Source organism: Culex pipiens, chromosome 2 (genome assembly GCF_016801865.2).
Source record: "Culex pipiens pallens isolate TS chromosome 2, TS_CPP_V2, whole genome shotgun sequence".
Lineage (NCBI taxonomy): Eukaryota > Metazoa > Arthropoda > Insecta > Diptera > Culicidae > Culex > Culex pipiens.
Window position 1 is genome coordinate 162,589,693 of NC_068938.1, and position 12,876 is coordinate 162,602,568.

At 32.8% G+C, this 12,876-nt stretch overlaps 1 protein-coding gene across 10 annotated transcripts in view; it reads right to left on the reverse strand.

Moving 5' to 3' along the window:
• The window catches only part of LOC120416760 (probable phospholipid-transporting ATPase IA), a 177,211-nt gene that overhangs the window by 61,139 nt on the left and 103,196 nt on the right, over positions 1–12,876 (reverse strand). Inside the window, exon 1 of one of the 10 annotated variants that reach the window (XM_039578602.2) lies at positions 5,068–5,727. The exons of the other annotated variants lie outside the window; for them this stretch is intronic. Coding sequence (XP_039434536.1) covers positions 5,068–5,116 — 49 coding nt within the window. The 5' untranslated portion in view covers positions 5,117–5,727. Of the gene's footprint in view, positions 1–5,067; positions 5,728–12,876 lie in introns of those variants that run through there. 10 annotated transcript variants of the gene reach the window in all.

Sequence of the window (12,876 nt, forward strand, 5' to 3'; positions counted from 1 at the left end):
TACCTTTGCGGACTGGCAGGACCTGCAAACGCCGCGAACGGTACAAACCGTACAACAGCAATACCTTGTCTTCTTCCTTGCCTCCTTGCTTGGTAAGGGGCATCCTTGATTTGGTAAAATTTAAAATTGCCTCTTCCCTTGGGCCAAGCCAGGTCAGGTCAGGCTCTGCACAAGGACGGAGTTGGCAAGTGGCCCGGCCCAGACGACTCCGGCACCGGAAACGGAAGCCAAGCGCAACACAACATCACCTATAGGTTGGTGTGTGCGAGTGTTCCGGACGAACGGACAGCATCATTCTCCGCCGAGGGGTTGTTTCATGGCGGTGATGACGATATGGTCGTTAAGGGAGCTTCTTTTTCTCTGTTGAAAGAACGAACGTTTTTCAAAGAAAAAATCTCGATTTTGTAAAAAATACCAATGTTTTTAAAATTTATAATAAAAAAATTCTTTGAATTTCACCAAACACAACAATAAGTGTAAGAAAAGTCATAACTCCGCTAGGGATTTTAACAACAATATTTCATGTCTTCTTTTTCCCAGTGGAAAATAAAGTCCTTAAATGGAAATTATTGCCCCAGCAGAATATGAAACGCATAAAAATAGCATCGCGTTTTGTAGTCCTTTCAACAAACAGCATAACAAAGTAGCAGCAGCATGAAACATGGGATGCAACATTGATTAATTCAACTGGTGCACGTGAGTTGGACTAATTTTAGACAAAAAAATAATAATTTTAATGTAGCAAGTAACGTGAGGAAAAGTCGAGGAACAATGTACGCGCGATATGTTTTATTACGGTAGTTAAAAACACCCCTTTGGCAGGAATAAATTAAGGTGGGGCCATACTATTTATGACGCACAGGATGGCAATTACCACAGCGGTTGTAGGTATGATAAGTAGGTACACACCTCCTCTCAAGCCGGAACTCTTTGATTTTCTTGCGTTGACCAGTTTTTCCGGACTAAAGGAAGGGACGTGTAGAAATGACGTTCGATATAAAAAAATCAATTATTATTATGTTACAATGATTTTTTTTCCAAAATGCATGACCCTGTTCACAGGGTCAAAGATTGGAGACTTTTAGATCCTTAAGAACAAACAAATCTTTATGAATAGCTTATTATTTTAAGGTTAGAAGGTGCAATAAAAAAACTTTAATATCTCGGGGATATTGAAACTTGAGATGTTTGAACTTGAGATATTTATATTGGAAAAACTTAAATATTTTTAAGGAAAAGGCACAGACAAACATACATCAATCATTGAACATTTTTATCAAAGTCCTTCGATCACTCCTCACTACAGCCATCTAGTTGTGAACGCGTGCACACCTACGAAATTCATGCTAGTATGCGTGCAGAATTGTCAAGATCAATCTAGAAATGTCAGTTTTTTCAATTGTCTGACAGTATGAAGATTAACCTTTATCTGTTCCAGATTTTAACAGATATTTTGTTTTCAGTCAACTTTGAATTATTTGTTAGCCAAACAATTACACAATTCTTTATTATAGGGCTTTCTGTTGTAAAATATTATCATATTTTCTAAGTGCGTTTCGAGTTATAATGAAACAGCTATGTAAAAATTTAACTATCTAGTGTATTTTTGTCTGCCAGATTATTTTTAGCGCTTGCCCAGATTTTCTAAACTTTTACCTGTTAACACTATGTGCGTGCACACAGTTTCAAGCAACTGTCAAACGAAATGAACCAAATGAGCTATGGTGAATTAAAATTTGCCATGGATAGTCTGAGGTAAAAGTGCATGGTACCACCCCAACAAAATTCGATTTTTTTTCATTGAATCTGAAAATTTTGCCAAAGTGTCAAAATGGCGATTTTTATTCAAAAATTTTGTGGAATTATAAAAAAAAGAAAAAATGTCAAAGAAGCCTTACAAGCTTATTGCCTCATTGGATTAGATTGAAGTTTTACAGATTTATCATTGAATGTCGTATCTCCTCAATAAAATATATCGTTCAAATAAAAAACAGGGTAAAAATTCAAGAAAAAAATATTTAAAAATTTAACTAATATTCGGACAAAAAACTAATAAATTTATAAAAATATCAATTACATAAACAATTCAAAACAAATCCCATTTAAAACCAAATGACGAGCACGGAATGCGTTAGATCCATAAAATATGTATCTCTCCATAAAACATGACAATATCGGTGAAATGTTGTTGAGTTATGTTTGAATTATTAAATAATATATTCTCCATTCCCTTTTTTTGTCAGATATTTTTTATAATTCTGTATCAAATAATTTATTTTGTCGATACCAGAGTTGACACAAGTAAAGGAACTGTTACACTACGCCAAACAAACAAACAAACCCGCACTTTTAGACAGTTTGCATGATTGGTTTGTTTACCTGTATTTTTTGCAGAAACGTCAGCCTGCATACTTTGTTTACAATTTTGCCGAAACAAATTTGCGAGTTTGGAAAACTATCAAAAACGAAAAAGTGAGAGTTTGTTTGTTTCTTTGTCATAGTCTAATACCTCCTTAAGTCTAAAATATTGTCTTTCATCAAAAGTATCGTGCATAAAAGTTATCAGAAAGTGCTCAATCTAGTACTTGTTCGGTAACTGGGCGATGTTTAACTGGGCTGATTGCAATAGGGCGATCGATAACTACTTAACTTGTCTGCAGTCCACTTAAAAAAAAGAGAAACGTCAAAAAACAATAACAAACGAAAACGACCGAGGGGTCAGGGAATGCAAAAATCAAGGTCAATAAATTGAAAAAAACATTGTAATTTCAAGTAATTATAAAAAGAAACATAAAAAACTGATTCGAAAAACTTTCATTATCACATGTTATTGGTAAAATCTTGTGCATTGGTAACTAGGCTACCTTCGCAGCAGGGATGCCAAATGACTTGGTAAAAAGTCTGTGTATGTCTCTGAACTTGCCTAAAATTCAAATAAATCAAATTACGATCATTAAAATCCACCAGAAAATTATTTTTAAGCATTTGGGGATTAACAAAATATCTTTTGCTTGATATTTTCACAAAGTATTTATTTAATGGAAAATGTCATAAGTCTGTGCGACTAAAATAAGTATTCTCAAATGTCTGTTAAACACAGATAAATCTGTGCATCTGGCATCCCAGCTTCTCAGCTCAGTTACCGAACAAATACTGAACAACAAAATAGTTGAAAAACTGCCAAAAATTTAAAAAGCGTCTTAGATTAAAAAAAACAGTTTTAATGTGTTCTTTCGAAAAGTTATAAAAGTTTTACAATTTCAAAAAGGCCAAATTCGATAGGGGCCGTCCATAAACTCCGTGGATACTTTTCTGTAAATTTTTGCCCCTTCCCCCACATTCATCTTTTGTCGTGATGAGTCCATATCTAGAATTTATATTTGAAAGGGTCCTATAAACTATTGTCTTTCATATGTTTATAGGACCTACGCCCCGTCTGTGGTCAAACATTTTGCCAAATATCTAACAATTATTTTTTTCTTTAGGGATCGTGCATATACCACGTGGCATATGCACAAGCCCTAATGGATGATTCCATGTCAACTGAGGTGGAAATCAATGAAAATGATTTTAAAAAAATTCCCAAAAAATATTCATCTCTCCAAAAATATATGGAAAAGCTGAGAAAAGCCTCTAGGCGGGCTTCGATCTACACAGAAAAAAAAAATGATGGTAATATTCATCAGGAAATTGTGGCAGATTTTGTGTCGAAAAAAATGATTAATTTTATCTCAGAAAATGATGAATTTTCATCAGTTTTTGATGAATATTCATCAGGTTCACATTTTTACACATTTTTATGTAATACAAGCTCTTCCCGGCAAACTTCGTCCTGCCTTTTTTGGTTTCCTGACGTTTCTTGCTTGTTTGCTAATTCAGCCTCCTGTGATCAAAATTTGATTTTACGCAACTTTTCCCATACAACCTGCAGATTTTCCGGAATCGGTTCCAGAGTGGCCAAAGTTGTCACTTTTTGGCGTAAGAACCTTCCTTGGACTTTTACGAACCCAACGCAACAAAAAGCACCTCGCTACGACGCTCCGTATTGAACTGATTCGCGTTCGAACAAAACCGTCGAAATTTTTTATATATATAGATTACTCAAAAAAGAGGTAATATTCAACCTACCAAATTTTCAACATTCCAAAATTCAACGTTTTTTTTCTGTGTATGAAATCGTCAAAATCCATTTTCAACATATTTTTGATCATTAAAAATCATTGGAAAGAAAAACTCGAAAGGTTTTTGAAAATTTTTGAAGTTTGATTTGTTTTATGTGACTGCCAATGTTTTAAAATATATCATTTTTTCTGTTGTCAATTTTGAAAAATGTGAAAAACAAGCAACAATTTAAAAGTGATTAAATAATATTAAACTAAACATGATAAATGCAAATTAAAATACTAAAAATTAAACAAGAAAAACATAAAACGAGAGAAGTAAAGTTTTTCGTAGAAATAAAGTTGTTCAAAATAACACAAGAGAAATAAAAAACATCAAAAAAAAAGTTTGGGCTGTAGAGGGTTAAGCATTTGATTTATAGATATGGGTTTGAAACGCTTTTAAGAAGCTGTAATCGTCCGTCAATATGCCTGCGGTATGGAAATAAATGCCGTTCCCTTTTTAGCTCTACATTTTCTACTCGGTGTTTCTTGGAAAATTTTGGTTACATTTTAAATGAAAAGCATGAATCTTTTGTGAAATTTCAATTAAAATAGACTCGAATTCGGAGATCATGAAAAAACAAAATTAAGAGTTTCTTTTTGGAAAGGCTAACAACACTCATTTAAGACATTTTGAAACGTGCACCTGTTTGATATGTATTTTTTCAATTTGTTTAAGAACCAGTTTTATCTGGGGAAAAAAGATTAAAAAGATCCGACAAACCTAGAAATTACAAAAATAAAAATCACATTATGAGCAGTCAAGGAGTATCGAAAATACAAAACATCATTAGACAAAATAACAACCAAAATTGCAAAACATCAAAGGGTGCCGAAATTCCCCCTCTCCTACGAGACGCAGTAAAAATTTCAAAGGAAAAAAAGTAACAACAACATTTCTTACGATTTACAAGACGCAGTCTCAGCGCTCGATACATGGTATTGAAGGCCATATCTTCTTGTTTCTTCTTCTCCTCTCAGAAGCTTCAAAAACAAGGAAGGTTGGGGTTGATTCACAGCTGTGTCGCAGTTTTGATATTCCTTTTGTTTGCTTCGTGTTTTATCCTGTAATTGTCACAGATTTTGCGTTGCAGCTTTCTTTTGCAAAAGTGATTTTTTTTCATACGTGACACGCGAACAAATTTCACTAAAGTGACATTTTTTATGTTGTGTTGTTAACTTCGTTTCTCACTTTCCCTCGCTACGCAAAAACTTTTCCAGCGTCACAACACCACTCCAAACTCCCTCTGCAACTTTAAAGTCGAGTGTCACTTCATACCGCGCCCTATTTTTCCTTGCACTCTTGGTGGTAATTGATTTGTACAAACACGGACCGACCCACCACCGACGACCTGCAGAAGCACAACTTTTTTCCAGCCCAACTTGAATCGATCATAACTTTCGCTGCCGTCACCGTTTTGTCACGATTTTCACGGGTGGTGGTGTTGTTTTCCTTTGGTGTTTCGATTTTCCACCTCCCTGGACAAAATCTGGGCCTTTGAACTCGCCTACTATTTTGGGCCGAGCATATGTTTGCTTAGTTTGACACCACTTTTCTCTTGTTTGGAAAAAAAACGACAACTTTTCACCCACTTCACTTCCGATCAAAACATTACGCACTCGACGAAAATCACAACAAACGGCCCACTGGGATGAAACAGGACGCTGCAAATCCTGGGCCACCCATCTTTTTTGGGGGAAGAAAAACAGACGTCGACACACTTTTTCCTAGCAAGGAGCTCCGACGTCAAATGTCAGACGGGGAAAATTTGTGCTCGCCACTGACTGCCGTTCTGGCTGGTGAAGGACTTTTCTGCCACCCATACAACGAAACAGACAGGTTTTCCCTCCGGTGGTAAAAGCGAGAGGGAGAATGTGGTCAAAAGGACCAGATTTGGTTAGAGCAAGGTTTGTTACGGATTGATGAGGTTGGTTGGATTTTGATGAAGAAAATGTTTTTTGAACGATCTAATGCAATTTTATTCGATTTTTTTTTCAAAAGTTTTTGTTTCAATTGATGCAATTTTGTTTCTGCTTTAAATTTAAAGTTTAAACTTATTTCATAAGGATTTAATACCAGAAAGCATTTACTTTTAATCCTATCCCAAATTAGAATCAAAAATTGTAAAATCAAATTTGCAATTGAAAAGTGCTTTACATAAATTTTGATATGGTTTACCGTTTTCGAGATGTGGGCACCTTAAATTTGATTTTGCTAAAAATTTGCATTTATATGGGTCATTCCAGGTCAACTGAGTACACTTTTGGACTCGACCTTCACCGATTTGGACCAAACTTGGAGGGAACGTTTATCTATCGATAGTTAACAGAAATCCCAAGTTTGGTGCTGATTGGACCATCCCTCTATTTTTGGCACCGCCCTCTTTTTTGGCGATTTTCTAAAAAAAAAATTTTTCTTTTAATCATAACTTTGCATCTATTTGAGCAAAAGACTTTCTACAGGTTGCATTTTATAGAAAATTGTCCAAGGAATTCGATAAAAATAAAATTTTAACCCTTAAATGCCCACTAATATTATATTTTATCGTTTTAAGTATAAAAATTCAGTTTTGACCAATTGCTTATATTTTTATTTGTTTTATTTTATCACCATCGTGTTCCCTGGACAATTTTACATAATAATCAATGTAGACTTCAAACTAAAATGAACTATTGACGAGATACAGCGATTTTACTGAAAAAAGTTTGATTTTGCGCAGCACTCGGAAGTTCATGGTGTACTTTTCAACAAAAAGGAATGAATCTCGCATAATTCGGTTTTTATATGTGAGAAACTTATTTCGGATTTGAATTCATAGGACAGAGTGCAGTGCAAAATCAAACTTTTTTCAGAAAAAAACCGCTGTATCTCGCCAATAGTTCATTTTAGTTTGAAGGCTATATTGATTATTATGTAAAATTGTTCGGGGAACACAATGGCGATAAAATAAAAAAAATAAAAATATAATCAATTGGTCAAAACTGAATTTTTATACATAAAACGTTAAAATATAATATTAGTGGGCATTTAAGGGTTAAAATTTTATTTTTATCGAATTCCTTGGCCAATTTTCTATAAAATGCAACTTGTAGAAAGTCTTTTGCTCAAATAGTTGCAAAGTTATGATTAAAAGAAAAAAAAGTTTTTTAGAAAATCGCCAAAAAAGAGGGCGGTGCTAAAAATAGAGGGATGGTCCAATCAGCACCAAACTTGGGATTTCTGTTAACTATCGATAGATAAACGTTCCCTCCAAGTTTGGTCCAAATCGGTGAAGGTCGAGTCCAAAAGTGTACTCAGTTGACCTGGAATGACCCATATATATTTTTTAAATAGTCCCTGAAAATATTTTTTCCGAAATGTTCAGAAAACTTCCAAAAACTTCGTCTGAGAAATAAGAAGATTGGACCTCTAGTTGCTTAGATACAGTGGATAAAAGAAAAATACACAGGAAAATTCTAAAGTTTTTTTTAAAGCTATTGTGTTTCATGTTTATATGACCTTTTCAAAAATAACTCTGGAATTTAAGTTTTCAAAGTAGCACCCAATCAACTCCCCATTTTTAATCGTTTGTGAAATTATCTGACCTTTTCTAAAAATAAAATATTTTAAAAATTTTAGTATCAAGAACAACATTTCAAAAGGGCGTAATATAAAATATATGGCTCTTTTAAAATGTTGGTCAGGGGCTCAAAATTTTCAAAATATTTTTTTTCGGAGCGATCGGAAAATTTCACAGATGTATAATTTTTTTTTCATTGGAAATTGGACCATTAGTTGCTGCGATATTATCATCACAAAATAAGGGACTGATTGGTTAAGACTTTAAAAACTTAATCTTTAAATCATTTTTCTTCAGCAACAAGAGGTCCAATCTTAAATGTTATTCAGACGAAATTTTCTGAACTTTTCGAAAAAATATGTTCAGAAATGGTCACACATAGGCACTAATTTTTAAAAAAAATAAAGACTTCAAATATTCAGTAAAAGTCAAACTCTAAACGGTCATATCTGGAAAAGGTGCACTTTATCAAAATTTCTATAAAGTACTTTTCGATTGCAAATTAGATTTCTAATTAGAAACTATAGTCAAAAAATGGTTGGGTAAGACTTCTATTTTCCAAAACACACATTTTTTCAAAAGCAGTCCGGACTCGATTATCCGTAGCCTCGATTCTCCGAATCACGAACAAATTTTTTGTCGTATTTTTTTAATTTTCTATTTTTTTAACATCAAATTTGAGTTCCACGAACATATTATAGTCAAATTTGGATAGTTGATTGCCTATTATATAACAAAATGCATTGTTTCAATATGTCATCACCGCCATTTTGGCCACCATCGTGGATTTAAAAATTCTAAATCACTTTAGCGTAGTTAAATCAAAATCAAACAATCAAAAATAAGACAACGGGAAAACTTTTTTGTGATTCGATTATCCGAAGTGAAATTTTTCCAAGGCCTTCGGATAATCGATAATTGATATCTGAAAAAAAAATCATATTTTCAATAACAATTTTTCAGTTCAAAATCGTTAAAAAAATCTATGTACCTTTTTGTGAAAAGTCTTCACCAATACCTACAACACTGCAAAAGACTTTTAATCGATCGAAAAATTCTTTCAAAAAATACAGTTCTTCGAATACTTACGTACCATTTTGTATGGACAGCTGCCAATATTGTATTGCTATCTTAGGTAATATGAAAGGTCACCAAAAAGTTTGAGCCAAATAAACAATACAAATAACATTATTTTCAGAAATTCGAGGAGAATTTCTCAGTTACAATACTTCTTTTTTCGATTTGCTCCCAAAAATCAATGTTCTAATTTGTTAAAAAGGGTACAAAATGTTTTCAAAATTCTGTTAACTTTCGCCTGTATTTTTTTTTTAAATTAAATTTTTGTTTTTGTCAAGATTTATTTTTTATTCTTTCTTTTCTTTCTTTTCTTTTTTCTGAGACAAAAACAATTTTAAAAACTTAGTTTCAAGTTTCAAGCCTAATTTTCGAAAGTTCCATAAAATGACTAATACATCATTACAATTATGCTACTATCAAAAATGTGCAAAATATCAATGAATTTATGTAAATTTCATTTTTCCTTAGCTTTTACAATTTGTACCGATCGGTTGTCATAATTTGTAGGATTATGAAAAAGTCTTTAATTGATTTTAAATGCGTTAATAAGCGATATACAATGGATAGTTTACAATAGATTTTTTAAACATAAAAAAAACACAAAATAAAAATTCCTAATTATTGTTTTGCCATTCCATTGGTCAAATACAAATTCCTAAATTTTATAATTTGTGTAATTTGGTTTTCTTAGTGTTTCTTTCAGCCCTTTTTTTCAGTTGACGATATTTCAGAAACTATTGCTTTGATTTGCAATGTTTAAATGCTAAACAATTATGATTTTTTGTGCTATTTTCAATTTAAAATATTATTGAAAATTTAGATGCAAGCTTTAATAAGTTTTTTGAGCTGATCACAAATGTCAGGCTATTTTTTTAAATAAAATAATTTTCATTGAAATAAGCCAAAAAAATCCACAATGGATTCAATATGTAGCAATTATAACCGAAACAATAGTTTCCGAGATTTCATCAGTTGAAAAATTAGTGCTCATGTGATGACACTTTATTCAAACTTCAAAAAAGCCTTCCAAAATTGATTATATCTAGAGATTTTTTTAAATGGTCCTATAAATTATTGTGCTACATTTGTTTATAGGACCTATTTAAAAAAAACTCTAGATATGAAAATGCATATAACTAAAAAACGGTAATTAATTGTTGAAATTATCTGCAAATATTCATGTTTTTTTAAATTCATTTTGTTCGATTTTCGAGAGTTTAAAATTGTTATCAAGATAACAATAAGTTCAGTACACATAAATCGACTTCATGCTCCAAATTTTTATCTATGTAATTAATGAATTTTTGAACAGTGAAAATAAAGCGTTTATGGCGGCATTGTTTAGTACAAAAAATAAATTTAGCAATTGTTAACTGATATCTAGAGTTTTTTTTTTAAAGGTCCAATAAACATATGAAACACAATAGCTTATAGGTCCTTTAAAAAAAACTCTAGATATGATTGTCGTCGACATACTCGTTGGGAATTTACAACCATTCATTTGTTAGTTTTAATTTACAGTGTATCGATTCTTATTGGACCATCACTACGAGAAAAATAAAATTACACCCATACTATCAACTAAACAAGTCCTTCTTCCCATGTCGAACGCAAGTATTGGTGAGCACATTTTCTCTACTCAATTGTATTAGTGCAACGAGGTTCATTTGTTTTTGTTTTTCCTCTTTGGGTGGGAAATTCGTGCCACATTAAATATCCCAAACTTTGCACAAGTATTCGTTGGAGTGCACCTTCTGGAGGTTAAGGATAACAGCCAATGGTCCAACAGGAAAGGTCCAAACTTTTAACTGGGATTTTTTTTCACTCGCAACAACGTGGAGGCTCGAACCCACGTGCTCCAGTGCGCAGAATCGTGTGTGGCGAGGGTGCAAATGAAAACATAAACAGAGAACACTCGGGAATGGTCCCGCGTATTTGCCGGGGAGGAACGATAAAGTGGCCTCGAGGTCGGGCCACACCGAGGCTGGACAGGAAATTTATGAGCTTCCGCACAAGCTAACCTTAAAGTGGGGGGAAGAACCGAACAAAAAAAAAGTGGGACCGACTGTGACTTGCATCCAAACTGCAAACTGTTTGGCTGGAACGCAACAGAAAAAAACGTGGTGCTTTGAATATTCATGTGGTCATGGAGAATTTAGTGTACTTTGAAACTAATTAAAAAAATTACAATTTTATACAATTTTGCATGCAAGTCGCATAAATTTCTAAACAAGTTTACATGCAGTTTGACCTTGTCGATGACGTAATTAAATTCTGATTTTTGTAACTGTGCAACTTTAAACCCTTTTTATGTCTCACTCATGTGTGAGCAGTTTTTGCTCTCGTACCTTCGACATTTTTTGCTCTGAATCTGACTGTTGGCAGAAGCTGCCGGGTTGGGACCTGGCGGCAGCAGCAGCAGAAAGTAGCAAGAAGGGTCGGGTCGGGTCGGCACGTGTTTATGCATTGCATTTATATTGATTTGTTATTGTTTGAGCTTTGCTCGTGGGTGTGGGATGCAGAGCAGCATAAGTAGGTCAGTTCGGTGCGGCCGTGCGTGCGTGCTTATTTTGCATGATTTTAGTGCAAACAGGGCGGTATTTTTGGTTGAAAGAAAGTCATTTAAATATTTGTTGATTGAATATGACTACACATAATAAAAAAAACATGCTTTTATTTTTTTTCCTGATCCGAAAAATTTAAATCAAATTATTTTAATAATAAACCAATAGAACTGCAACGGTTTTTTTGCATCAATATAGAAGAATAAACCAACCTTATTGGATCATCAAACTAATCTTTTTTAACGAAGAAAAAAACTAACAAATAAAAAAACAAAAACTGTACAAAATTGAAAAGAAGCCTTTGAAAAATTGAAAAAGAAAAACAAATCCAAGCATTTAACTTTGTTCAAAGACCAAACTAATTTATTCGTATAAATAGTAAGATTCTTTGATAAAATTTTTAAATCATAAATCCTATTACAAAAAAAAAAACAGAAATCGGAGAAAAAACGGTACCATGTTTTGAGCAATTCTCTCATTCGGTCATTCGATTTTTTTTTGTATTTTTTAATTTGGCTGAAACTTTTTTGGTGCCTTCAGTATGCCCAAAGAAGCCATTTGGCATCAGTAGTTTGTTCATATAATTTTCCATACAAATTTGGCAGCTGTCCATAAAAAAATGATGCATGAAAATTCAAAAATCTGTATCTTTTGAAGGAATTTTTTGATCGATTTGGTGTCTTCGGCAAAGTTGTAGGTATGGATAAGGACCACACTGAAAAAAATATTACGATTTTCAATGTTAAAATATGAAACATTTGTGCAATTTTTCGAACTTACCGATAAAAATATTTTCAAAATTTTTAAATCAAGACTAACATTTCAAAAGGGCCAAAAATTCAATATTACGCCCTACAACTTAGCCTGAAAATACCATTTAGTTGACTAAGAACTTAAAAAGCGAGAATTTTGTCGAAAAAACAGCGCAAAATTTTCGATTGAAGTTTAATTGTACTGTTTCAATAGATTTTTGAAATTTTTGTATTGTGCAATTTCAATGTTTTTGAAAATCATAATATTAAAAAAATAGATCTTTGTGAAAAAAAACTAAGAATATTTTTCTACAGCTCAAAAGTCCGGTTTATATATATTTTACTTTTTGTAAAAATAAGTCATGAATAATTGGTATATTTTCAAAAGTTTAACTGGTTTTTTTCAGATTTTTTTTCTTACTAAAATTAGATATGAAACCATATCGATCAGAAAATCCCTTCCCGGGATACATGGTTTCAATTTTTTATATTCCAATTAAGTATGGATTTGAAGGACGAGGCAAACTTGTCAGAAAGTTTCAGCCAAATCACCAAATATAAAAACTAAAATTGAAAAAAATGCCGATTGTGGGGAGAATTGTTCAAAATTCGTTGAATATAATAATTTAAATGCGGAAAACAACAACTTGATAACAAGCCTAAATTTCAAAATGCTAAGCAAAAATTATCACAAAATGCTTTATACATGACAAGCCTTACCCGACAAACTTCGTTCTGCCTTTTGCAGTTTGTTGACGTT